Below are 17,597 nucleotides of genomic sequence, written 5' to 3'. Positions count from 1 at the left end.
AATTTTCTTTCTCCAAACGCCGCAAGAACACTTTATGTTGCAGACGTGCATTACAGGACAATAGAGGTGCATTAAGATGAAAATGTAACGACGCGGTTGTGAGGTGGATGCAACATACAAAAAAAGAACGATGCAAGCAAGATGCAAGCAGGCGTATCTGCATGGGAAGAAAGCATCGGTTCCAGATTTGGGCTTCTGTCTTCTGACGTTAAAGCTAAATATAATGTTGCTTCCAATGAAACGCTACACCAATTGAAAGCTGTTTGAAGCGGAACTGCGAAGTGGTAGTTATTAGCCAGACGTACATGGAGATTATGCAATGCGCACTGAATCGAGGTATCCAGGCACATCTGCATTCTCCACCATATACTTTTGCATTTTCAGGAACATCTGCACTTTCAGGCACGTCTGTACGTGCATGTCCCGATTCTACACTACCACATTTGCATTTGTAATGCATGCATGTCAGATGTACAGGCTACTTATGCAAGCCAATCGAGATTTCTTATTCCAACAGGAGAACACATGGAATAACCCACATAAAAAAGGTGATAGAAACAACAAATTAAATGCGAACATCCTAAGTTCGATAGTACTTTCCCCGATGAGCTGAAAAAGATGCCACATCCTCAAGCTTTAACAATATTGATGATCACCATGTTTTTTAGCACAAAATGCGTAGAGTTTATACCTTAACGTCCTTTCCGAACTTAGTTTTCTGACTCTGCATTTCCTTATGCATGAGCCCCATCATAGCAATAGAGCTTAAATGCTTCTTGTAGGTGTCTCGATTAACCATTCAGCTTGAGACAGCATCACTGGAATAATCAGACAGATAGTCGCTGAAAATATGGAAATTGGAGAAACATTCTATTTGTAATGTCGATATTCTCGTAATTGGTTGGCCAAAGCACAAAGCGCTTGATACGTTAAAAGGTGGAGCCGTATCTCAGAATTTCTTAAATAGAAAGAATAAACGGCATGCAGTGCGGCGCCGAGGAGAGGTTTCTTGTTTTAACTTCTACATTCGTGCACAAACGCGACTAAAATTCATAGCGTAAAGCACATTTGGGACCAGACATCTTAAACAAGACAAAAGAAGACAAGCCGGAAAGCAAAAAAACAAAACAAAAAGAAATAAGCAAACCTGAATACATTTCTAGACCTAGACTCTCAACTCACAATTCAGTTTCCAGTTAGCTGGGAAGAATAATGCATTTTCTTTATCCTCTTCTTCTTGCGGCTCTAACTCTTGCAGCTTGCGATAATTGTACAACCAATAAGGCACTCCCGACCCAGCTTTACGAGTCTTTCACATCTGAGTCAACTAATTTCAATGCCAGCCACCACGTGGCTTTTTCAGTAGGAGGCGCTAGTTTGGGCATTTTCCGCCGGGGAAACAATCCCATGATCCAGTCGCTAGGATACCTTTGGCATGGAAAAGTAGAGGCTGAGATTATGGGTGCTCTGGGTACTGGGATCATATCTTCTTTCTACTTACAGAGCGACGACTTGGACGAGATTGATATCGTGGAGACTTTTGGTGGAAACGTGTTTACGTGCCAGACAAATTTTTTTGTGAAGGGAAACATATCAAACTATGCTCGCGGCGAGTATCATATGCCGCCACTGCTGCCACTTACAGAATTTCACAAGTATAGCGTGGAGTGGACGCCAGAGTATATGGCATGGGCCATTGACGATGTAGAAGTGCGGCGAACTGAGCGGGGAAACCCACACGGGTTCCCACAGTCGCCCATGCGCGTGATTGCAAGCTTGTGGGCAGGTGGTGACCCTGAAAACCACCGAGGTACTATTGACTGGGCCGGAGGTATTACAAATTATGATCTGGTGCCATACATTATGCGTATTCGCAATGTGCGCATTGAAAATTACTCTGGCGGGGCAGACGAGTATGAATTGGGGCGGAACGGCACTGTTGTGCGGCGGACGCACCCAAACAATCCCTCGACCGCCGAAGGCGGCGCGCACAATGCTGGCGAACAGGACAGCCATAAAGAGGGCGCGCGGAGCGGCCGAAAATCAGAACAGGGCGACAGCCGCCAATCGCTAGAAACTACGTCCCGTCAGCTAGTGCCAACAACCTCTTCATCATATACTCTGCGAGGTTTTTTCCAGGTGCGTTCGAGGAGTGCCAGCGGCCAGCTCTTCATACATTGGGCAGCGGCTTTTCTTGGGGCCCTACAGTGGTGGATGTAGTGTCTTTTCTAGCACAGTAATCATAGTAGTCAACGCAAAGGTGCGAGTTAGTGTAGCGGTAGTGCTATTGGGGAAGATTAGTGGAAGCCGTAATATCTTTTGGATCAAGTATAACTTTCAGTTCGCATAGTCCTATTATTTCTTGTTCTCCTTCACTTTCTTAGACGTATTCAGTGCACAGTAGTGAACAAATCTTGATTGTTAGTATCTAGTGATGTCTTGATCGAGTGTACAAGAGCTATAGTTGTAGTAAATCCGAATGTTAAAAATATTCGTTGATTGCAAAATCCATCACAACATATCGTACGCGCCCATCAAACATATCATACACTATTATCACTGTTTGTTTTAACCTTGACAGTGGATAATATAAAGTCTTTGAGCGATATCATTAGCATACAACGCTCTTTAGTGCTTGTACCTTTAGAGTCTCGGAAGAAGTGCATCCCCGTTCATAAATATGAACCACTTTTAACGAACAACAATCACAAGAAAAGTCCGGCTCCGATACGCCAACTACCACTTCTTCACTTTCTTTCCTTACTCCATTCAAACAACACGAATCCCATCTCGTCTCAAAATCAATGGGAACAAGTGATCCATGTGCCTAGCAAGAACCAAAGCCATTATGCACAACTGTATGCGTGATCGCAGTGCATCATTCGATGCTCACATGATCCATCTTGTCTGCTACCAAAGGAAATGATACTGAAAAAGAGAGAGGAGAGAGTCGGAAAATAACACAACACCCACCGACTCAACCAATATCCGTCTTGATACAGAAAAAGCGCAACGAAAATAAAGAACTGTCGAAACTTTGCACCCGGCCGCCGAAAGTCCGAGGGATCAGATGACGATCGTCCTGCACACACTTTAATGCTTCTTAAAGGAACCCTCCGGCGTCTCCAGCTATCATAAAACCACATCTACTACCATCCAAACACCACTTACAAACCAAAAAAATTTCAACAATGGCGATCGAAGGCGTCAGCTTTATTTCGCTCGTCACCGCAGACCCCACCAAATTCAAGGAGGCCTGCGAGTTTTACCGCCGCTTGGGTTTCCGGTTGGCCAAAAACTACTCCAAGCTTTCGAGTAGCGGTGCTGCCGTTGCCCATCATCCAAAGTTGCTGCTGGGACTTTGCACAGACTCGATTCGTGAAGTCTGGTTAGAGAGCTTCCCCTTGCAAAATACTGATGAAAACGGCTGCGTTGTTCCATGGCAAGAATTACGCTTTTACAATGGCGACCACACCGCGCCATTGGCACCTAGTACGTGTCTCAAGATCCTCTTATCGCCACTGGAGGTCATCGAGCCTGTTTTCGCGGGGCTTGAGTTTTTCAGTCCGGAATTGGGCAAGGTGGCTGAGATCTTAGGTTCGAAAGAAGTTTCGCAAGAGGACGAAAAGAACCCCAAGGCAAAGCGTGTTTTGGCCACAGACCCGCTTGGAAACCACGTAAGCTTCAGCAACACTTCTGAAGGCCGTGTTTTCAACAGCACCAAAGAATACATTGATTACCGCACACAGCTTCTTGTCAAGGAGGAAGAGGCGCAAGAACCTGCCCCTGCGGCACCCACAGCTGCTAAGAAGAAGAAGATTGCAGTCATGACTTCCGGAGGAGACTCGCCTGGTATGAATGCCGCAGTTCGTGCTGTGGTTCGGGCCGGTATTTACTTGGGCTGCGACATGTTTGCCGTGTACGAAGGTTACGAGGGTTTGGTACGCGGAGGTGACTTGTTGCGCCGCATGGAATGGGACGATGTGCGTGGTTTCCTTTCCTTTGGTGGTACGAACATCGGAACGGCGCGCTGTATGGCTTTCAAGGAAAGAAAGGGCCGCTTGGCTGCGTGCAAGAACATGGTGGATGCTGGCGTGGATGCGCTTGTGGTTTGCGGTGGAGATGGTTCTTTGACCGGTGCCGACTTATTCCGTTCCGAGTGGCCTTCTCTTATTGACGAGTTGGCTCAAAATGGAGACATTACCGAGGAAAAGGCCGAGTACCATCGCCACTTGACCATTGTGGGTCTCGTGGGCTCCATTGATAACGATATGGCAAGCACAGACGCTACTATTGGTGCCTACTCGTCCTTGGAACGTATTTCTGAGATGGTTGACTACATTGACGAGACTGCGCTGTCTCACTCTAGAGCGTTCGTCGTCGAAGTTATGGGCCGTCATTGTGGCTGGTTGGGTTTGATGGCTGGTTTGTCCACCGGTGCCGACTACATTTTCATCCCAGAGAAACCTCCTCGTCATGGCGAATGGCAAGAGGAACTTAAGAAGGTGTGTCTGCGTCATCGTGGTTACGGTAAACGTAACACCACAGTGATTGTGGCTGAGGGTGCCATAGACGATCAGTTGCAGCCAATCACTTCCGAGCATGTGAAGAATGTGCTTGTGGACATGAAACTTGACACCCGTATCACTACATTGGGTCACGTTCAAAGAGGAGGTACAGCGGTGGCATATGACCGTTTGTTGGCAACCTTGCAAGGTGTCGAGGCAGTTCATGCTGTTTTGGAGAGTACTCCAGAAACGCCATCACCAATGATTGGTATTCTCGAAAACAAAATTGTGCGCCAGCCTTTGGTCGAATCTGTTCGTCTTACAAAGCTGGTAGCAGAAGCCATCGAAAACAAAGACTTTGAAAAGGCCATGAGTCTCCGTGACTCGAGTTTTGCCAACGCCTACGAAACTTACTTGTCGACAGCAATCCATGACGATGGAACACAGCTCTTGCCGGAGAACGAGCGCTTGAATATTGGTATTGTGCATGTCGGTGCCTCGTCGTCTGCGCTTAATGCCACCACACGTGCAGCAGCATTGTACTGTTTGTCCAAGGGCCACAAATTGTTCGCCATCCAGGACGGTTTCTCTGGCTTAGCTCACAGTGGAGTTGTTAAGGAATTGAGCTGGATGGATGTGGATGGCTGGCACAACCGCGGTGGTTCCGAAATTGGTACTAACCGTTCGTTACCTAGCGAAAGTTTTGGCAATGTTGCTTACTATATGCAGCGGTACCAGTTTAATGGTTTGTTGATCTTGGGTGGCTTTGAGGCTTTCACAGCTTTGCATGAGTTGGAGTCCCACAAGCATGAGTACCCAATTTTCAACATCCCTAAGGTGGTGATCCCGGCCACTGTGTCTAACAATGTTCCTGGAACGGAGTACTCCTTGGGTTCGGATACATGCTTGAACCAATTGGTCAACTACTGTGACGCCATTAAGCAATCCGCCTCATCCACGAGAAGACGTGTCTTTGTTGTCGAGGTGCAGGGAGGTAACTCAGGTTATGTGGCATGTTACGCTGGTTTGGTTACCGGTGCTATGGCTGTTTACCGTCCTGAACAAAACATCAACTTGAAGAGCATCCGCGAAGACATTGATTTGTTGACAGCTGTTTTCAAGAACGATCGTGGTGAGGACAAAAACGGTAAGATCGTCATTCGTAACGAACATGCATCTTCTGTATACTCTACCGAGTTGTTGGCAGACATTTTCCGTGATGACTCTCATGGTCGTTTCGAAACTAGAACTGCTATCCCTGGTCATGTGCAACAAGGTTTCACTCCTAGCTCTATGGACCGGCTGTACGCTGTGCGTTTTGCTGTGGAATCAGTCAAATACATTGAAGAGTGGAGTCGAAAGGCATTCAACACTATCCACCGCGACCACACAAGTCACCATTCCGTCAACAACATCAAGATGATTGAATTGATGAGAAAGGAGGAGAAGGCATCGGTGGTAATTGGTATTCAAGGAGCACTGTTAAAGTTTTCCGACGTAAACGACTTATACGAGAAAGATGCAGACGTTTCTTTGAGAAAGGGTCGTACGGTGCATTGGTCAAGACTTGCAGAGGTAGGTGACATTTTAAGTGGCCGTTTGATGTTGCGTGAGGGTAAGGCGTGAGACAATTTCATAGTAATCTTAGATGCTTGTTTCAAGATTATGTACGACGGCGCATGTCTGTGATTTTTTTGAGTACACTCCTGTTGTTGATAATGCCGGTAAATATTTTTCTGCAGCAGTTACGCTGCAAGTCCGGTAATGTCATCAAAAGTTTTCTCGGTCCGCATGATCTGTTTTGTCCGAGTAATTCTACTCAGCCTCCTGACTACCGTCTGTGGTATGTTTATTTACATTTTTGTTTCCTTTTTCCCTTTCTTTGGTAACTTCCCAATTAGTTTTCGGGAAGAGTGTTCAACTTATCACTAAAAGCGAAAATGCATGCCACTTACAGCGAATAGAATAAACACGTTTGTGATTAAATGTACTAAATTCGATACACATGCTGGTCAATCTAACGCAAGGGACCAGCATTATGCGACGCAGACTAGATACGCGCGTTTTCTTTCTTTTTGAGCCATTTTTAATCCTTGTTTCCTGCGATACGCTCTTCATGTTAGATTTTCCTCCATTTGCTCTCGCATGTCAATCAATCCTGTAGATGCAACTGACATGCCACATTCTATTTAGGCACTTGTGCATAGCAAAAATTAATGGGGAAATGATGGGACATCGGTCCCGCAAAAGATTCCTAAAAAGAAATAAATCCAAGGTAGCAAAGCAGCCTTCTACAAAAGTGGCGGAAAAGAGAAGCCGAAATCGGCAAAGGAAGAAACGCAAGAGACGGAAACTTGAAGCGAAAGGCAAGTGCGACGCCCAAGATTCTTTCCCCACTGCAGTAGTTTCGCGATTGAAAACGCACATCAGCGTCTACACCTGCACATGCAAGACGTTCAACTTAGATCAAGCATCCTCGTAACAAAAGGGCAATATATGTACGGGTGTCCAGTATCACACGCACGCGCAGTGACGCAGACGCAACATCTTACCTTGAAAACGGTGCCCAAGTGTCAACGGTCTCGTAAATTGTGACAATCTCCGACGGAGCTTCCGGTAACGGAGCGGGAACAAAATACTCGAGAGAAGAGCACCAACATGAAAATAGACATTTACTCAATAAGTGTCCTCCGTGCTCATGCTGCATCCCTTCCATATGTTTCATGACGCTTTACCTTGCTGGGACCAAGAGGTACACCCGGAGTTCCCGCTCTTTTGACTTCGAAGCAAGACATAACCAATTGCGGTCGCAGTCATAAGTTCGGAAGCATCCGGCTAATGGAATCACAATCTATTGGGGCTACTGCAGCCGGGTAGCGAATAATGATGCGGATGCTAGGTTGCTCCCATCTTAACATTGGTGCGAAGAAGAAGAAAGCAAAGTCAACTTGTTGACAATGCGGAGCTGCGTATTACGAACGGCTCTTAGCGAAATCGAAAAAGCGGTTTCAACGGATGGCAAGATTACATGCAATACCTCCACGAGACTACAGAAGAAATGCGCTTTTCAATAGGAATTCCAGCATTTCTTTTTCTCCACCCCGTCCTTATGCTTTGAATTCTTTTTTTCTGCCCCACTGTTTACTGTGTTTTGTTGGTTTTTTTTTTTTTTTTTTGTCGTCTTTCATTTGTGTCGACGTTCCCAACCATAATCATGCAGGCGCTGTACCATAAGAAACATTTTCTTGGAAAGCAGTGAGACATTTCCGAGCTCAGGTGTTAGGTGAAGATAAGAAGATTGTAAGTTGCCAAGCACTTCGAGAGTGCGAAACGCTGAAAAATTGACGACGTAAAACGGCCTTGGCACGGCCACACTAAAATGAGAAAGAGCAGCCGTACTTCGGTCCGAAAAAACCATCTCATAAGCACACTGAAAAACGCTTTGACACATGAGAAGGTCAATTACATTTTTGGGTAAGAATATGGGTAGTCGCATAAACAGGAGCGTGGCATGGCGCACCCCTATGCACCTCCACATAGGTGCATGTATCTTGCATTAAAGCCATACATATCACATTTGGTGTAACCCATTTCAAGCACAGTACGTCATTGCGCGACTGAAAAACGCACTGCCATCTAGTTTATTTTTCCCCTGCTGCGAAAGACATGGTGTCCATATTGCACTTAGCTAATGAGATGAAAGAAACCCCACACTAAGTTACGTTAAGTCAGCAACCATCCCAGTGCTCCTCTTCAGGTTGCATTGCTTTGAGAAACATTTAACACGCGCTGCCTTTGGTTCTTCATGAACGTTCGATATGCACGTCATGCCCACGCATTTGATGCATCTTTAAATGTGGTGGGTTTTTTGACGATAGAAACTTCAGTTTAGGGTGAGATATACGCAAGGCGAGGTGCACTTTAGGCAGTTCTTGCAGAAGACGCGCCATGGCCAAAGCACACTTTTCTATGTTCCTGGCAGCTGGCGAACATATCTTTGCTCGATTTACAATAAGCACACCGCATTCCTTCTCTTACTAGAAAACTGTACGCGAAAAGTTTTTCTTTTTACCACTTAAAGTCATCGCCTTCGGCTGGCCTTACATACGATTTCCCCAAGAAAGAATCCGGCAAGTGAAGAAGTTGCTTTGAGCGAGAGATAATAGAGTCGACGCATGCCCTGTACACTACCGCCAGCGCCCTGCATCTGTGATGCATCTGCACAACGCCTCTTTCAAAAACGACAAGTTAGGAACTTTGGAAAAATTTAGTCCGCGCCCGCTTGTCTAACGGCCCTTTTAACGCCAACCTCCTGCTTTCTGTTCAAACCTGTTTCCTTTGTCGCTTTTTTTCTTCTCCGGACTCCACCTTTTTCCCTGCGTGTTTTCCTAACGTTCCGCACCGCTACATTTGTTTTCTTTTCCTCGGCCCCGTTCTTTTCAGCTCAGGCGCAACTGATCAGACTCAGGCTTTTGCAAAAAGACTTCATCCTCCTCGACTCCAGCTTTCATAACAACGTTCCCGTAAAAGTTGACGCCGAGCCATTTCCACAGGGCCTTCTGATTTATTCGCGCTTTGGCTTCTAGCAAGCCTCCCTTTACTTCCCGGGCCTCTTTTCATCCCCCCAGCTTTGTTTTACTTCTGTGGTCTCTTCATTTTCGTGGCGCGTTCTGGTTTCCATTAAACTAGGCTGAATTTGTGTTTTTGGGCTTTATTTCCGATTGGCTCGAGGACTCTTTTGTTTAGCAGCCACACTATCTTCGGATTGCTCTTGTACAATCTCCTCGTCTAGGTCTCCTTGATCGCTGGTAGAATTTCCCGCAGACGCCTCTTGCCATCTTAGCCTGCCCTTTATTGTTTCCACCCTATGGCCCCATGACTGTAACACACAAAACGACCGATCCACCGGTCAAGCGAAATGCATTTGTGTATAAACTCTACGACATGCTATGCAACCCCAAGCTTGCGCACCTAATCTGGTGGACTGATGCACCAGACACAAACACGTTTGCACTCTGCCCGAGTACAGAATTTGCTGAAGCCCTCAGCGGTTACTTCAAGCACGGCAATGTTGCGCTGTTTGTCCGCCAGCTCCACATGTACGGTTTCCACAAGGTGTCGGACCCGCTGGCCGCCTCGCACCTGGATAAGGACGTGTGGGAATTTCGGCATCTGTCAGGCAAGTTTCGCAAAGACGACGAACTGCTGTTGGTGTATATCAAAAGGCGACTGCTGCTGAATCTGCGCAACCCGGTTTTGGACAACGAGCTGCGCAGCACGCCAACTCCGCCCCATCTAGGCCGCGAGCCTTACATTTACGGCGTGTTTGGACGCGCGCCAGTGCAACCGCCTGTAGTTGCGCAAACGCCCGTGCTACCTCACGCTCATGCCCACGCGCACCCGCATGCCTCTGCTCAAGTGCCTGGGCCTGTGCCGCTTGCGCGTTCGGCGCCTCCTGCGTCATTCCAGCCTGACCAGCACCCTTTTGACCGACCCCCGGAGAGGCCCTATGACCGTTTTTACGAACTAAAACCGTACGAGCGTCCGTTCGAGCCCAAGTCGTGGGAACATGCGCCGCCACGACAGGACCTCAAGTACGACTTTAAGGATATTAAACCCCTTCCATATGCGTATGGCGCGCAACTCCCGTATGCGCCTGGTTATATGTTACCTCCTCCGGCCCGTGCACCAATATACCAACTCCTGTGGCAACCCGTGCCGCAGTCTTACGTTGCGCCCGAGCCGCTGCACGATTCGCAACTCCACTTCCGCAAGCCATGGGATGCACCTGCACCAAAGCGGAATCCATCGGTGCGCTTTGACCCTTTAGTGCCTGATGAGAACCCTCCACCTCCCGTTACTCATGCTCTGCGTCTCCGTCTGTCCTTGGTCGAGCTCCATCTGGCCAAGGATAAACCAGGCGACCTGATTGGTCTGCAGCTGTCGGTTTTTTCGCATGTGTCTGAGCTGACAGTAGCTCTGGATCGTACTCTGTCATATGGATCCATATCGCACATATTGTCTGTGGACGCTGGTGCAATAGGTCCTAAAGATCGAGAGCGCAGCACAAGCAAAGCGCCACAGCCTCTGCCACCAAAGCAGCTGCCGCAGGCACAACTGTCGCCAAATCAACAACCTCCAACACAACTACCTTCAACACAACTACCTCCAACACAGCTTCCACCCACACAATTGCCACCCACACAATTACCACCCACATCATTACCACCAACACCACTACCACCGACGCAACCACACACAAAATTACCTCCCGCACAAATTCCGCCAATCCAATCGCCACCAAAGTCGGAGGCGAAGCGGGAGCGCGGCACGTTGCAGTTTCTACTTGATGACGAGCGCCCAGCGAAACGGCCGCGCGAGTAGCGGCTGCAGTTATGAGTTACGAAGAGCCCGCAGGGCCAAAATAATGTATTATAGAGAATTGTGTAATGTAGATGTAATTTGATGCTAATGTCAAATGATACTGAAGACTGTATGACTTATGAAGACTGTAATGCAATGTGAAGTTACGGCGCTGGTGCCAAGTGACGTTTGGATATGATGTCTCCCTAGCCTGGAGACAAGTCTGAATCACGGATAGTATGTGGTAGGTTAACATGAAGATCAGTTTGTGATGAAAAAGCTAACAAGCGAACGGGTCAAACGACAATGTAGGTCTCTTAAATTCGATCCCCATACATGCGAAGTCTATTTGGACAGTAAAGTACCTGGATGCAATTGCTCGTAAGAACACATATCTCCATAGCTTTGTTCTTAGCATATGGCAAATGACGTCCGTATTTCATCAAAACGGTCTTCCCTTGAGAACTTTGGTCTGCTTTCTAGTTATCTGTGCCGATTTCGACTCTTCTTCGTCGGAGTCAGGTTCGGCCAGCTCAATAACTTTCTTCTTCTTCTTAACCTCATCAATCATGCGCCGCTGAGGTTTCTTAACTGGTTCTTTTCTTCGAGATTCCCCACGCATTTTGTTCATCAATGCTGTCATGGCTTTTGATCCGGTCCGATTTTCATGTTGCGTTCTTTTAGCTGGAGGACCTTCTGTTTGTAAAAAGCTTCCCACTGTATATTCCTCTGATTTTTCAAGATGAGATAGGCTGCTCCCGGCAGGCACTATAGGCAAATTGAGGAATTCCTGGCGATCAGAAGCGGAGATTTCTGCAGCCGATGTTCCTTCGTTCTTCGGTAGCCAGTTCAAAACAGCTTTATTGTTTCGAGACAAGGCGAGCTGGAATTTGAGCTGGAACGCTTCTTTCTCTTTGATTTCCTTTCTTCTGTTGACTTTCGACATGGAGCCGCAATGCTAGCGATGAGAAGGAAAGTTTAAATGAGATGACAAAGATGCGATGAATGAGAAATGAGTTCACGAAAAAAAAAGTGCGCAAGCCCGGAATCGAACCGGGGGCCCAACGATGGCAACGTTGGATTTTACCACTAAACCACTTGCGCTAAAGAGCTCCGCGACGGGGAATTGAACCCCGGTCTACCGCGCGACAAGCGGTAATTCTAGCCACTAAACTATCACGGATGATTTCTTGATTAAGAATTTTGCAGCTCAACCATAATGTGTAAGTCTAATTATAGCTTGATCATCAAAAGTTTAGGAGGAATATCCGTTTTAGGAAACAGGCTAGAAATTTTCATAGACGACTATTTGTTTATGATGAAGTCCGGCTAATCCTCTGGGAAGCACATTATTTTCTGGCGTATTTTTTTACTCCTGATAACCTTCAAAACTTAATTCCGCGCCATTCCTCATGCAGCTCTAAAGTTTGCCGAAGAATATATCTAAGCAGAGAAGAAGATAACTTCGCCCGCTAAGTTGCGTGACAGTTTGCTTGAAATGTATTTTTCATACTTGGAGGAACCAAATCAGATGGAAGAGCACAGTTTGAGACTTATTCTAGCCACGGCTAAAGGACACTGCAAGGCCCCAAGCGTATATGCACAAAGGTATGCAGGCGTTAAACACACATAAGACATCCGGAAAATGGAGTTAGCGGAAATATTTCCTGTGCTTCTAAATCATGGTATCGTAGAAGCAAATAAAGTAAGTAACAAAGACAAAGAATTAAAGCATTTTAGGCAAAAGTATACTGCGCGACAAAAATCTTGGTTGTGAGCACTGAAATAGGAATTCCAGATAATTCGAATAATTTGTGGAGATCGAATTGAGGATGAAACATCGACAAAAAATAATTTTTAGCGTATTGGGGTGAGGCGTCCAGGTACATGGTATTTAGGTTCTAGTTTCCCTGGAAGAAAATATGCATTTACGTTCTCTGCAAGCAAGCGAATTGACACAAGATGCGGCATATGCACAATGCATGCATGCTTCTTTAGTGGTACCACCTAGGATTTGCGGACGGAAAACACGATTTTTTCGTATACAAATTATGCAATGAAGAGCAACTTTGGCGAGGTAATCTTCTTTGCATTTTCTGTTCCATATCGGTGCAGGAGGCATTGTAGCTCCTGTTGTAGTTAAACAGTACAGAAGTAGCGATGATATTTTCCAATAGACGCAAAGGGTAAGAGGGGCAGCTGTACTACTTTGTTTCGTCGTTTTTGACGGGACAGCTTCCTAATTCGTTTTTTTCCTGCAACGCGTTGGGCTTTTGTTCCAGTAAGCCTTTATCACAACACACCTAATACGAATTATTAACACTGATTCAGTTTCTACGAAACTTATGCGGATAAGAGTTAAAGATGACGCAAATCAAACTTGTGCAAGTTCATTCTCTCCTGGGCCATGATATTTGGTTGGCTTCCTTGCAATAGTAAAACGATTGACGTTCCAATTTCCATATTCTCGATTGTATATTTTATGCATTTCCTAACGGCTTGAATATTCTGAATATATTGGAAAAGGTCCTTTTAATCATCTGAAATACCTCAAGAATCTTGATCAATCGGAATAATTGTTTTTGCAGATTTCATTTTCTGGATGAACGTACACGTCAATCAACCACATAAGGAACAGTAAGTCAGTGCCACTTTGCAATCATAAAACTTTTCTTAATACTGAAAGCTTACTGGAACCCTTTCAACCACCTTCTCCCATTCACTATACTTTCCTTTTATTTGTATTCCCGTATTTATCTTCCTGCCATTGTCCCCATAGTATATTTCGCGCTCACCAAACTGCACTTTGTTCTCACTCTTATCTGACTCCACCCTGATAGCACATTTTAGAGCCGTCTTTCTCCTTCAGGCATGACCCATGCCAACCTTTGTTGTTTCCCATAGGAGCCCTTTAGTGGCCCTTCTTGTGGCTGTGTCTCTTAAGCTTTATTACCGTCAGCGAAATGTTCGGATTGTCGTAGCGGAAATCTTCACTAAGAACGCCTCTGGCCTTGCAGAAGTACGTCCTTGGTGTGGTACTAGTGCATTATCTTTCCGGCACGTTCGCCATTGGGACTTTCTTTCGTCCTTGATATCTTCTCTCTTGGTGTCTGTACTTGTTTATGCTGCCAACATCAGGATCGTAAACGGCCGCCCCGTCTCCCCTGAAATTCCTTCCCAACGTTGCCTTGAGGTCAGTCTAGGCTCGCCCAGCCATCACCTCGCATTTTTGTACCATCCTTCTATGGTGGAGTCTCTTCTCCGACACTTTTTGAGCCAACTGCCCAGCGTCCTGTTTGTGTCGGTTGCAAACAAAGATAGGACTGCTCAATTGGTGCAATACTTGCGGACATCTGCAGATCAGGTTGTTTGGGTCCATTTTGAGTCTCTGTTTTCCAATCTGAATCCATTTGATGCAGATCTTGTGGCTTCTTCCAATATCTGCTCTACTCGTTACTTTCCTCTCCATGAACCGTCGCATCTACCGCCGCATGTGCTTTGGATTCCTCAGTGCCGCTCAGTTGCAAATATTTCCTCAAAAGTTTCTTTCTCCACGCATGTACACTCACTTGGAAACTCATCTGTCCGTCTCTCTGTGATATCGAATGGTACAGTGTCCGAAGACGATTTCTCCGGCCGTTACGACCTAATGTATGCTTTTGCAGCTTGTGGTCATGTTTTGGACTCGGTCGATGGGATATTGGGCAAATACAAGCTCAATGTCACGCCGCATCGTCTTTGAATCTTTATCAGAGTCAACTAGATGATTCTTTTGTCATTTCAAAAGGTTCTTCAAGCCAATGAAAGCAAGTCTTTTGGAGCGTTTATTGTATTACTCCAGCTACTGAAAAGGTGAATCGGAAGAAGTTTACTTCTTTTATAATAACTCAAAACCAAGCTTCTTCTTTACACTGCTTGCATTTTAATTTGTTCTATCTATTCCTCGTTGCATTGCTTCTAATTACACCTACACCGGTAAAGTGTCCAAGCCTGCAGCTCTGTTGACATAAGGCTCGACAGACGGATTGCGCAAAATGGGGCCAATTATAGGGAAGGAGCGCAAAAACAGCACAATTGTGCCAAAGAAATCACCGAAAAGAAACAAAATACCCACACTTTCCACCATAAATCCAATGAATGAGCGTTTCATAAGAATTAGCAATATACCGCCGAAAAAAAAGAGCGTGGCTCTGATCTTACCTGGGCGGGCAAAAAAGTAAATGGCTCTAGATGGGCCGATGATAAGCACCACGCCAATCACAAACAAAATGTTTCCAATAGCAAGCAAGCTGGAATCAAAGAAGGTGAAGATTCCTAGAATGAAAAACAAGACTCCGGCGGCTGTGGTCCCCACTCCGTACTCTGGAAAGTTAGTAGAGAAACTCTAAACACAATTGAAATTCTCCATCACATACTCTGTCTCTCTGTGAGCCATAATGTCGAGTCGAAAAGCATGCCTAGTTTTGAACAGAAAGTATACAAGTTAATGGGATCATGGGAGGCACTGGTGGTACTATGTATGTGACTGCACACAGGTGTCTGGGCTGTGTGCAGTTAAGACACGTTGACGCATTGAAGGACTCTCTGAATCGGAGTGATGGTATATTTAGCAGATTCTTAGTAGCAGAGCTCTATTATCGACCAGAAAATTTTGAAGCTGGCATAGACAATGGGTACAAGTTGCGAATTGGAAGTAATCAGAAAGTGAGAGATCGTGTGAGGACAGTGCGATAACAGGAAAAACAGATCAGCCTCTTTTGATGAGATGTTCAGAATTCGTCTTTGTAATGGACAAGGAAGGAAGAAAAACCTCCGAAATCTCAAGAAAGACCAAAGCATTCAGTATAGGGCCATCACAACCGATACCATACTACTGACTTTTGTATCCGAAGTTGCTTTCTGATCCAAAGAATGAGCAGAAAGCGTAGAAAGGCTCAATAGACATGAACTATGAAAATGATGTACGCTTCATTTCGAACTATGCTACATGCTAATATTCACTAGATTCCACTAGATTCTACTACTTTCTGCTCTATTGGTAAATCCCAAAATATTGCAAAATACTGCTTGGGAAAAATGAAATCGTGGAAATCAGCGTATTATGCTAGATAACATTGACTACCCTGTGATAAGTTGAGAGATGAAAATCTGAACGAAAATTAAGAAGCGAAGAAGATACCACCATTGCCTGATACATTTGCTACATGCTAGGAACCGGATCCACTTCACCTCAATTTCATTCCGTTCGTCCATAATGTGGTACACCTCGTTTCCATCTTCAGTGGTCATATTTTTTCGCCTTGGCCCCGCCAATCTCCTGTATACCGCACCCTGCGCCCCGTGATCTATTCACACCATCAAGTCACCTTCTAGAAACACCTTGGCTCAATTGCTTCAAGTTTCTTTTAAATTTACTTCTTTTCATTTTCCTTTGATTCCCGGGCTTCTAGACTCTAAATAATAAACCCAACATATCCTCATGTCTCAGTGGGACGACGTTCCTTCCGAGGCTCCTCCAAGTTACAACGAGGCACTACAGAGTCCTCCAGTTCCTCCACAGAGACCGCCTGCTACACCACAGCGGCCCCAAAATGCATATTCTGGTCCTCCCTCCGGCTCTAGGCCCCCGGAAAAGTCTTCTGGTGCTCCTCGTCCACCCAGTAGACCTTCGGGGAACTTTTCTGGTGCTCCTCCTCAACAGGGTCCCAGCCTGAGCCTGAGCCAAGGATTCACACGTCCACCCAATGGCCCTAACACGAGCTCGCTTTATTCCAACAACCAGTCGCTTCCATTCAAGTACCCAAGAGGCTATCTTTGCAAAAAATGCAAGAACACTGGCTTCAAAGAGAAAACGGGCAAGCCATGTATGGACTGTTGGAAGAAGTTTCTTGGCCCAGAACCGTATAACCCGAATCCACAGCTTCCCTTCCGCTACCCTAGACGATACTTGTGTGAGAAATGCCTCAACACAGGCTCCAAGTTGAAGAATGGAAAACCTTGCCAAGATTGTTACACATATCTAGCTCCACGGAACAATGTCAGTATGACCTACGCGGTTCCTGCTCTGCCTTTCTCCTCGGGTCCAGTACTTGCATCACCGGCGTATGGCCCTCAGTACGGACCTCAGTATGGGCCTGGGCCTAACAGGGTCCAGGTTGCTCCTGGTGATCCAAGATTGGGAGGTTATCTATGCGGGAGATGTCGTGGTTCCGGACTTGTTACGTTTCTTTTGGACCAAGAGTTGTGTCCTGTGTGTGGTGGCTTGGGCAGAATTCTTAATGGACAGCCTTCGACGGGCTACTATGTGTAACGTCTTTATGAACAGCAGTCTAATAATGTTAAATTCACGGATAAGTACGATAGATGAAAATCGTGGGTAGTATGGGGCTTGGGTGATTTGGTTGGTTATACGTAGCGTTTGGCACTGACTGATTTACATTAATAAACGCAGTAAACTCATCAGAGTTACATTCTATAGCCTTTGGAAGAAACATTTATTTAAAATTTTGAAGTAGCAGGGAAAAGTTCATGAGAACTATATGCTTGAGGATTTGATATTATTTTCCCTTCTGCCCTCAAATGCGACAGAAATGATATCAAAGCTTTCATATATCACCCGAACTTAAACAATATACTCCCCTCGATAAATGTTTTATACGTCTCATAAGCTCAACAACCTTGCAAACTTCGAATATGTATTATAATAATATGAAAAAGCAACCACAC

The 17,597-nt window shown here is 45.7% G+C and overlaps 7 protein-coding genes and 2 non-coding genes across 9 annotated transcripts; 5 read left to right on the top strand and 4 right to left on the bottom strand. All coding sequences in view use genetic code 12, as the record gives it.

Moving 5' to 3' along the window:
• Positions 1-1,212: 1,212 nt before the first annotated feature.
• CRH12 (Crh12p) lies at positions 1,213-2,220 on the top strand (the record flags this gene model as incomplete). Its single annotated transcript, XM_002618305.2, has 1 exon — positions 1,213-2,220. The coding sequence occupies one exon, from the start codon at positions 1,213-1,215 to the stop codon at positions 2,218-2,220; it is 1,008 nt and encodes a 335-aa protein (XP_002618351.2).
• Positions 2,221-3,191: 971 nt separating this feature from the next.
• PFK1 (6-phosphofructokinase subunit alpha) lies at positions 3,192-6,134 on the top strand (the record flags this gene model as incomplete). The annotated part of the gene is made up of 1 exon (XM_002618306.2): positions 3,192-6,134. The coding sequence occupies one exon, from the start codon at positions 3,192-3,194 to the stop codon at positions 6,132-6,134; it is 2,943 nt and encodes a 980-aa protein (XP_002618352.1).
• Positions 6,135-9,383: 3,249 nt separating this feature from the next.
• SFL2 (Sfl2p) lies at positions 9,384-10,892 on the top strand (the record flags this gene model as incomplete). The annotated part of the gene is made up of 1 exon (XM_002618307.2): positions 9,384-10,892. One exon carries the CDS (start codon positions 9,384-9,386, stop codon positions 10,890-10,892), a length of 1,509 nt encoding a protein of 502 aa, XP_002618353.2.
• Positions 10,893-11,313: 421 nt separating this feature from the next.
• On the bottom strand, positions 11,314-11,817 carry FOB63_001577 (uncharacterized protein; the record flags this gene model as incomplete). The annotated part of the gene is made up of 1 exon (XM_002618308.2): positions 11,314-11,817. One exon carries the CDS (start codon positions 11,815-11,817, stop codon positions 11,314-11,316), a length of 504 nt encoding a protein of 167 aa, XP_002618354.1.
• Positions 11,818-11,904: 87 nt separating this feature from the next.
• On the bottom strand, positions 11,905-11,975 carry FOB63_005528. Its single transcript has one exon. It is a non-coding gene; the product is annotated as a tRNA-Gly (tRNA).
• Positions 11,976-11,982: 7 nt separating this feature from the next.
• FOB63_005527 lies at positions 11,983-12,054 on the bottom strand. Its single transcript has one exon. It is a non-coding gene; the product is annotated as a tRNA-Asp (tRNA).
• Positions 12,055-13,749: 1,695 nt separating this feature from the next.
• On the top strand, positions 13,750-14,613 carry FOB63_001576 (uncharacterized protein; the record flags this gene model as incomplete). The annotated part of the gene is made up of 1 exon (XM_002618309.1): positions 13,750-14,613. One exon carries the CDS (start codon positions 13,750-13,752, stop codon positions 14,611-14,613), a length of 864 nt encoding a protein of 287 aa, XP_002618355.1.
• Positions 14,614-14,838: 225 nt separating this feature from the next.
• GOT1 (uncharacterized protein) lies at positions 14,839-15,326 on the bottom strand (the record flags this gene model as incomplete). The annotated part of the gene is made up of 2 exons (XM_066102176.1): positions 14,839-15,233; positions 15,287-15,326. 2 exons carry the CDS (start codon positions 15,324-15,326, stop codon positions 14,839-14,841), a joined length of 435 nt encoding a protein of 144 aa, XP_065958474.1.
• A 1,024-nt stretch (positions 15,327-16,350) lies between these two features.
• On the top strand, positions 16,351-17,181 carry FOB63_001574 (uncharacterized protein; the record flags this gene model as incomplete). Its single annotated transcript, XM_002618310.1, has 1 exon — positions 16,351-17,181. One exon carries the CDS (start codon positions 16,351-16,353, stop codon positions 17,179-17,181), a length of 831 nt encoding a protein of 276 aa, XP_002618356.1.
• Between the last annotated feature and the right edge of the window lie 416 nt (positions 17,182-17,597).

The sequence above is a fragment of the Clavispora lusitaniae genome (genome assembly GCF_014636115.1).
Source record: "Clavispora lusitaniae strain FDAARGOS_655 chromosome Unknown tig00000038_pilon, whole genome shotgun sequence".
Classification (NCBI taxonomy): Eukaryota; Fungi; Ascomycota; class Pichiomycetes; order Serinales; family Metschnikowiaceae; genus Clavispora; species Clavispora lusitaniae.
Note: the sequence above shows the minus strand (reverse complement) of the source record. Positions and strands in the feature narration are given on the sequence as shown.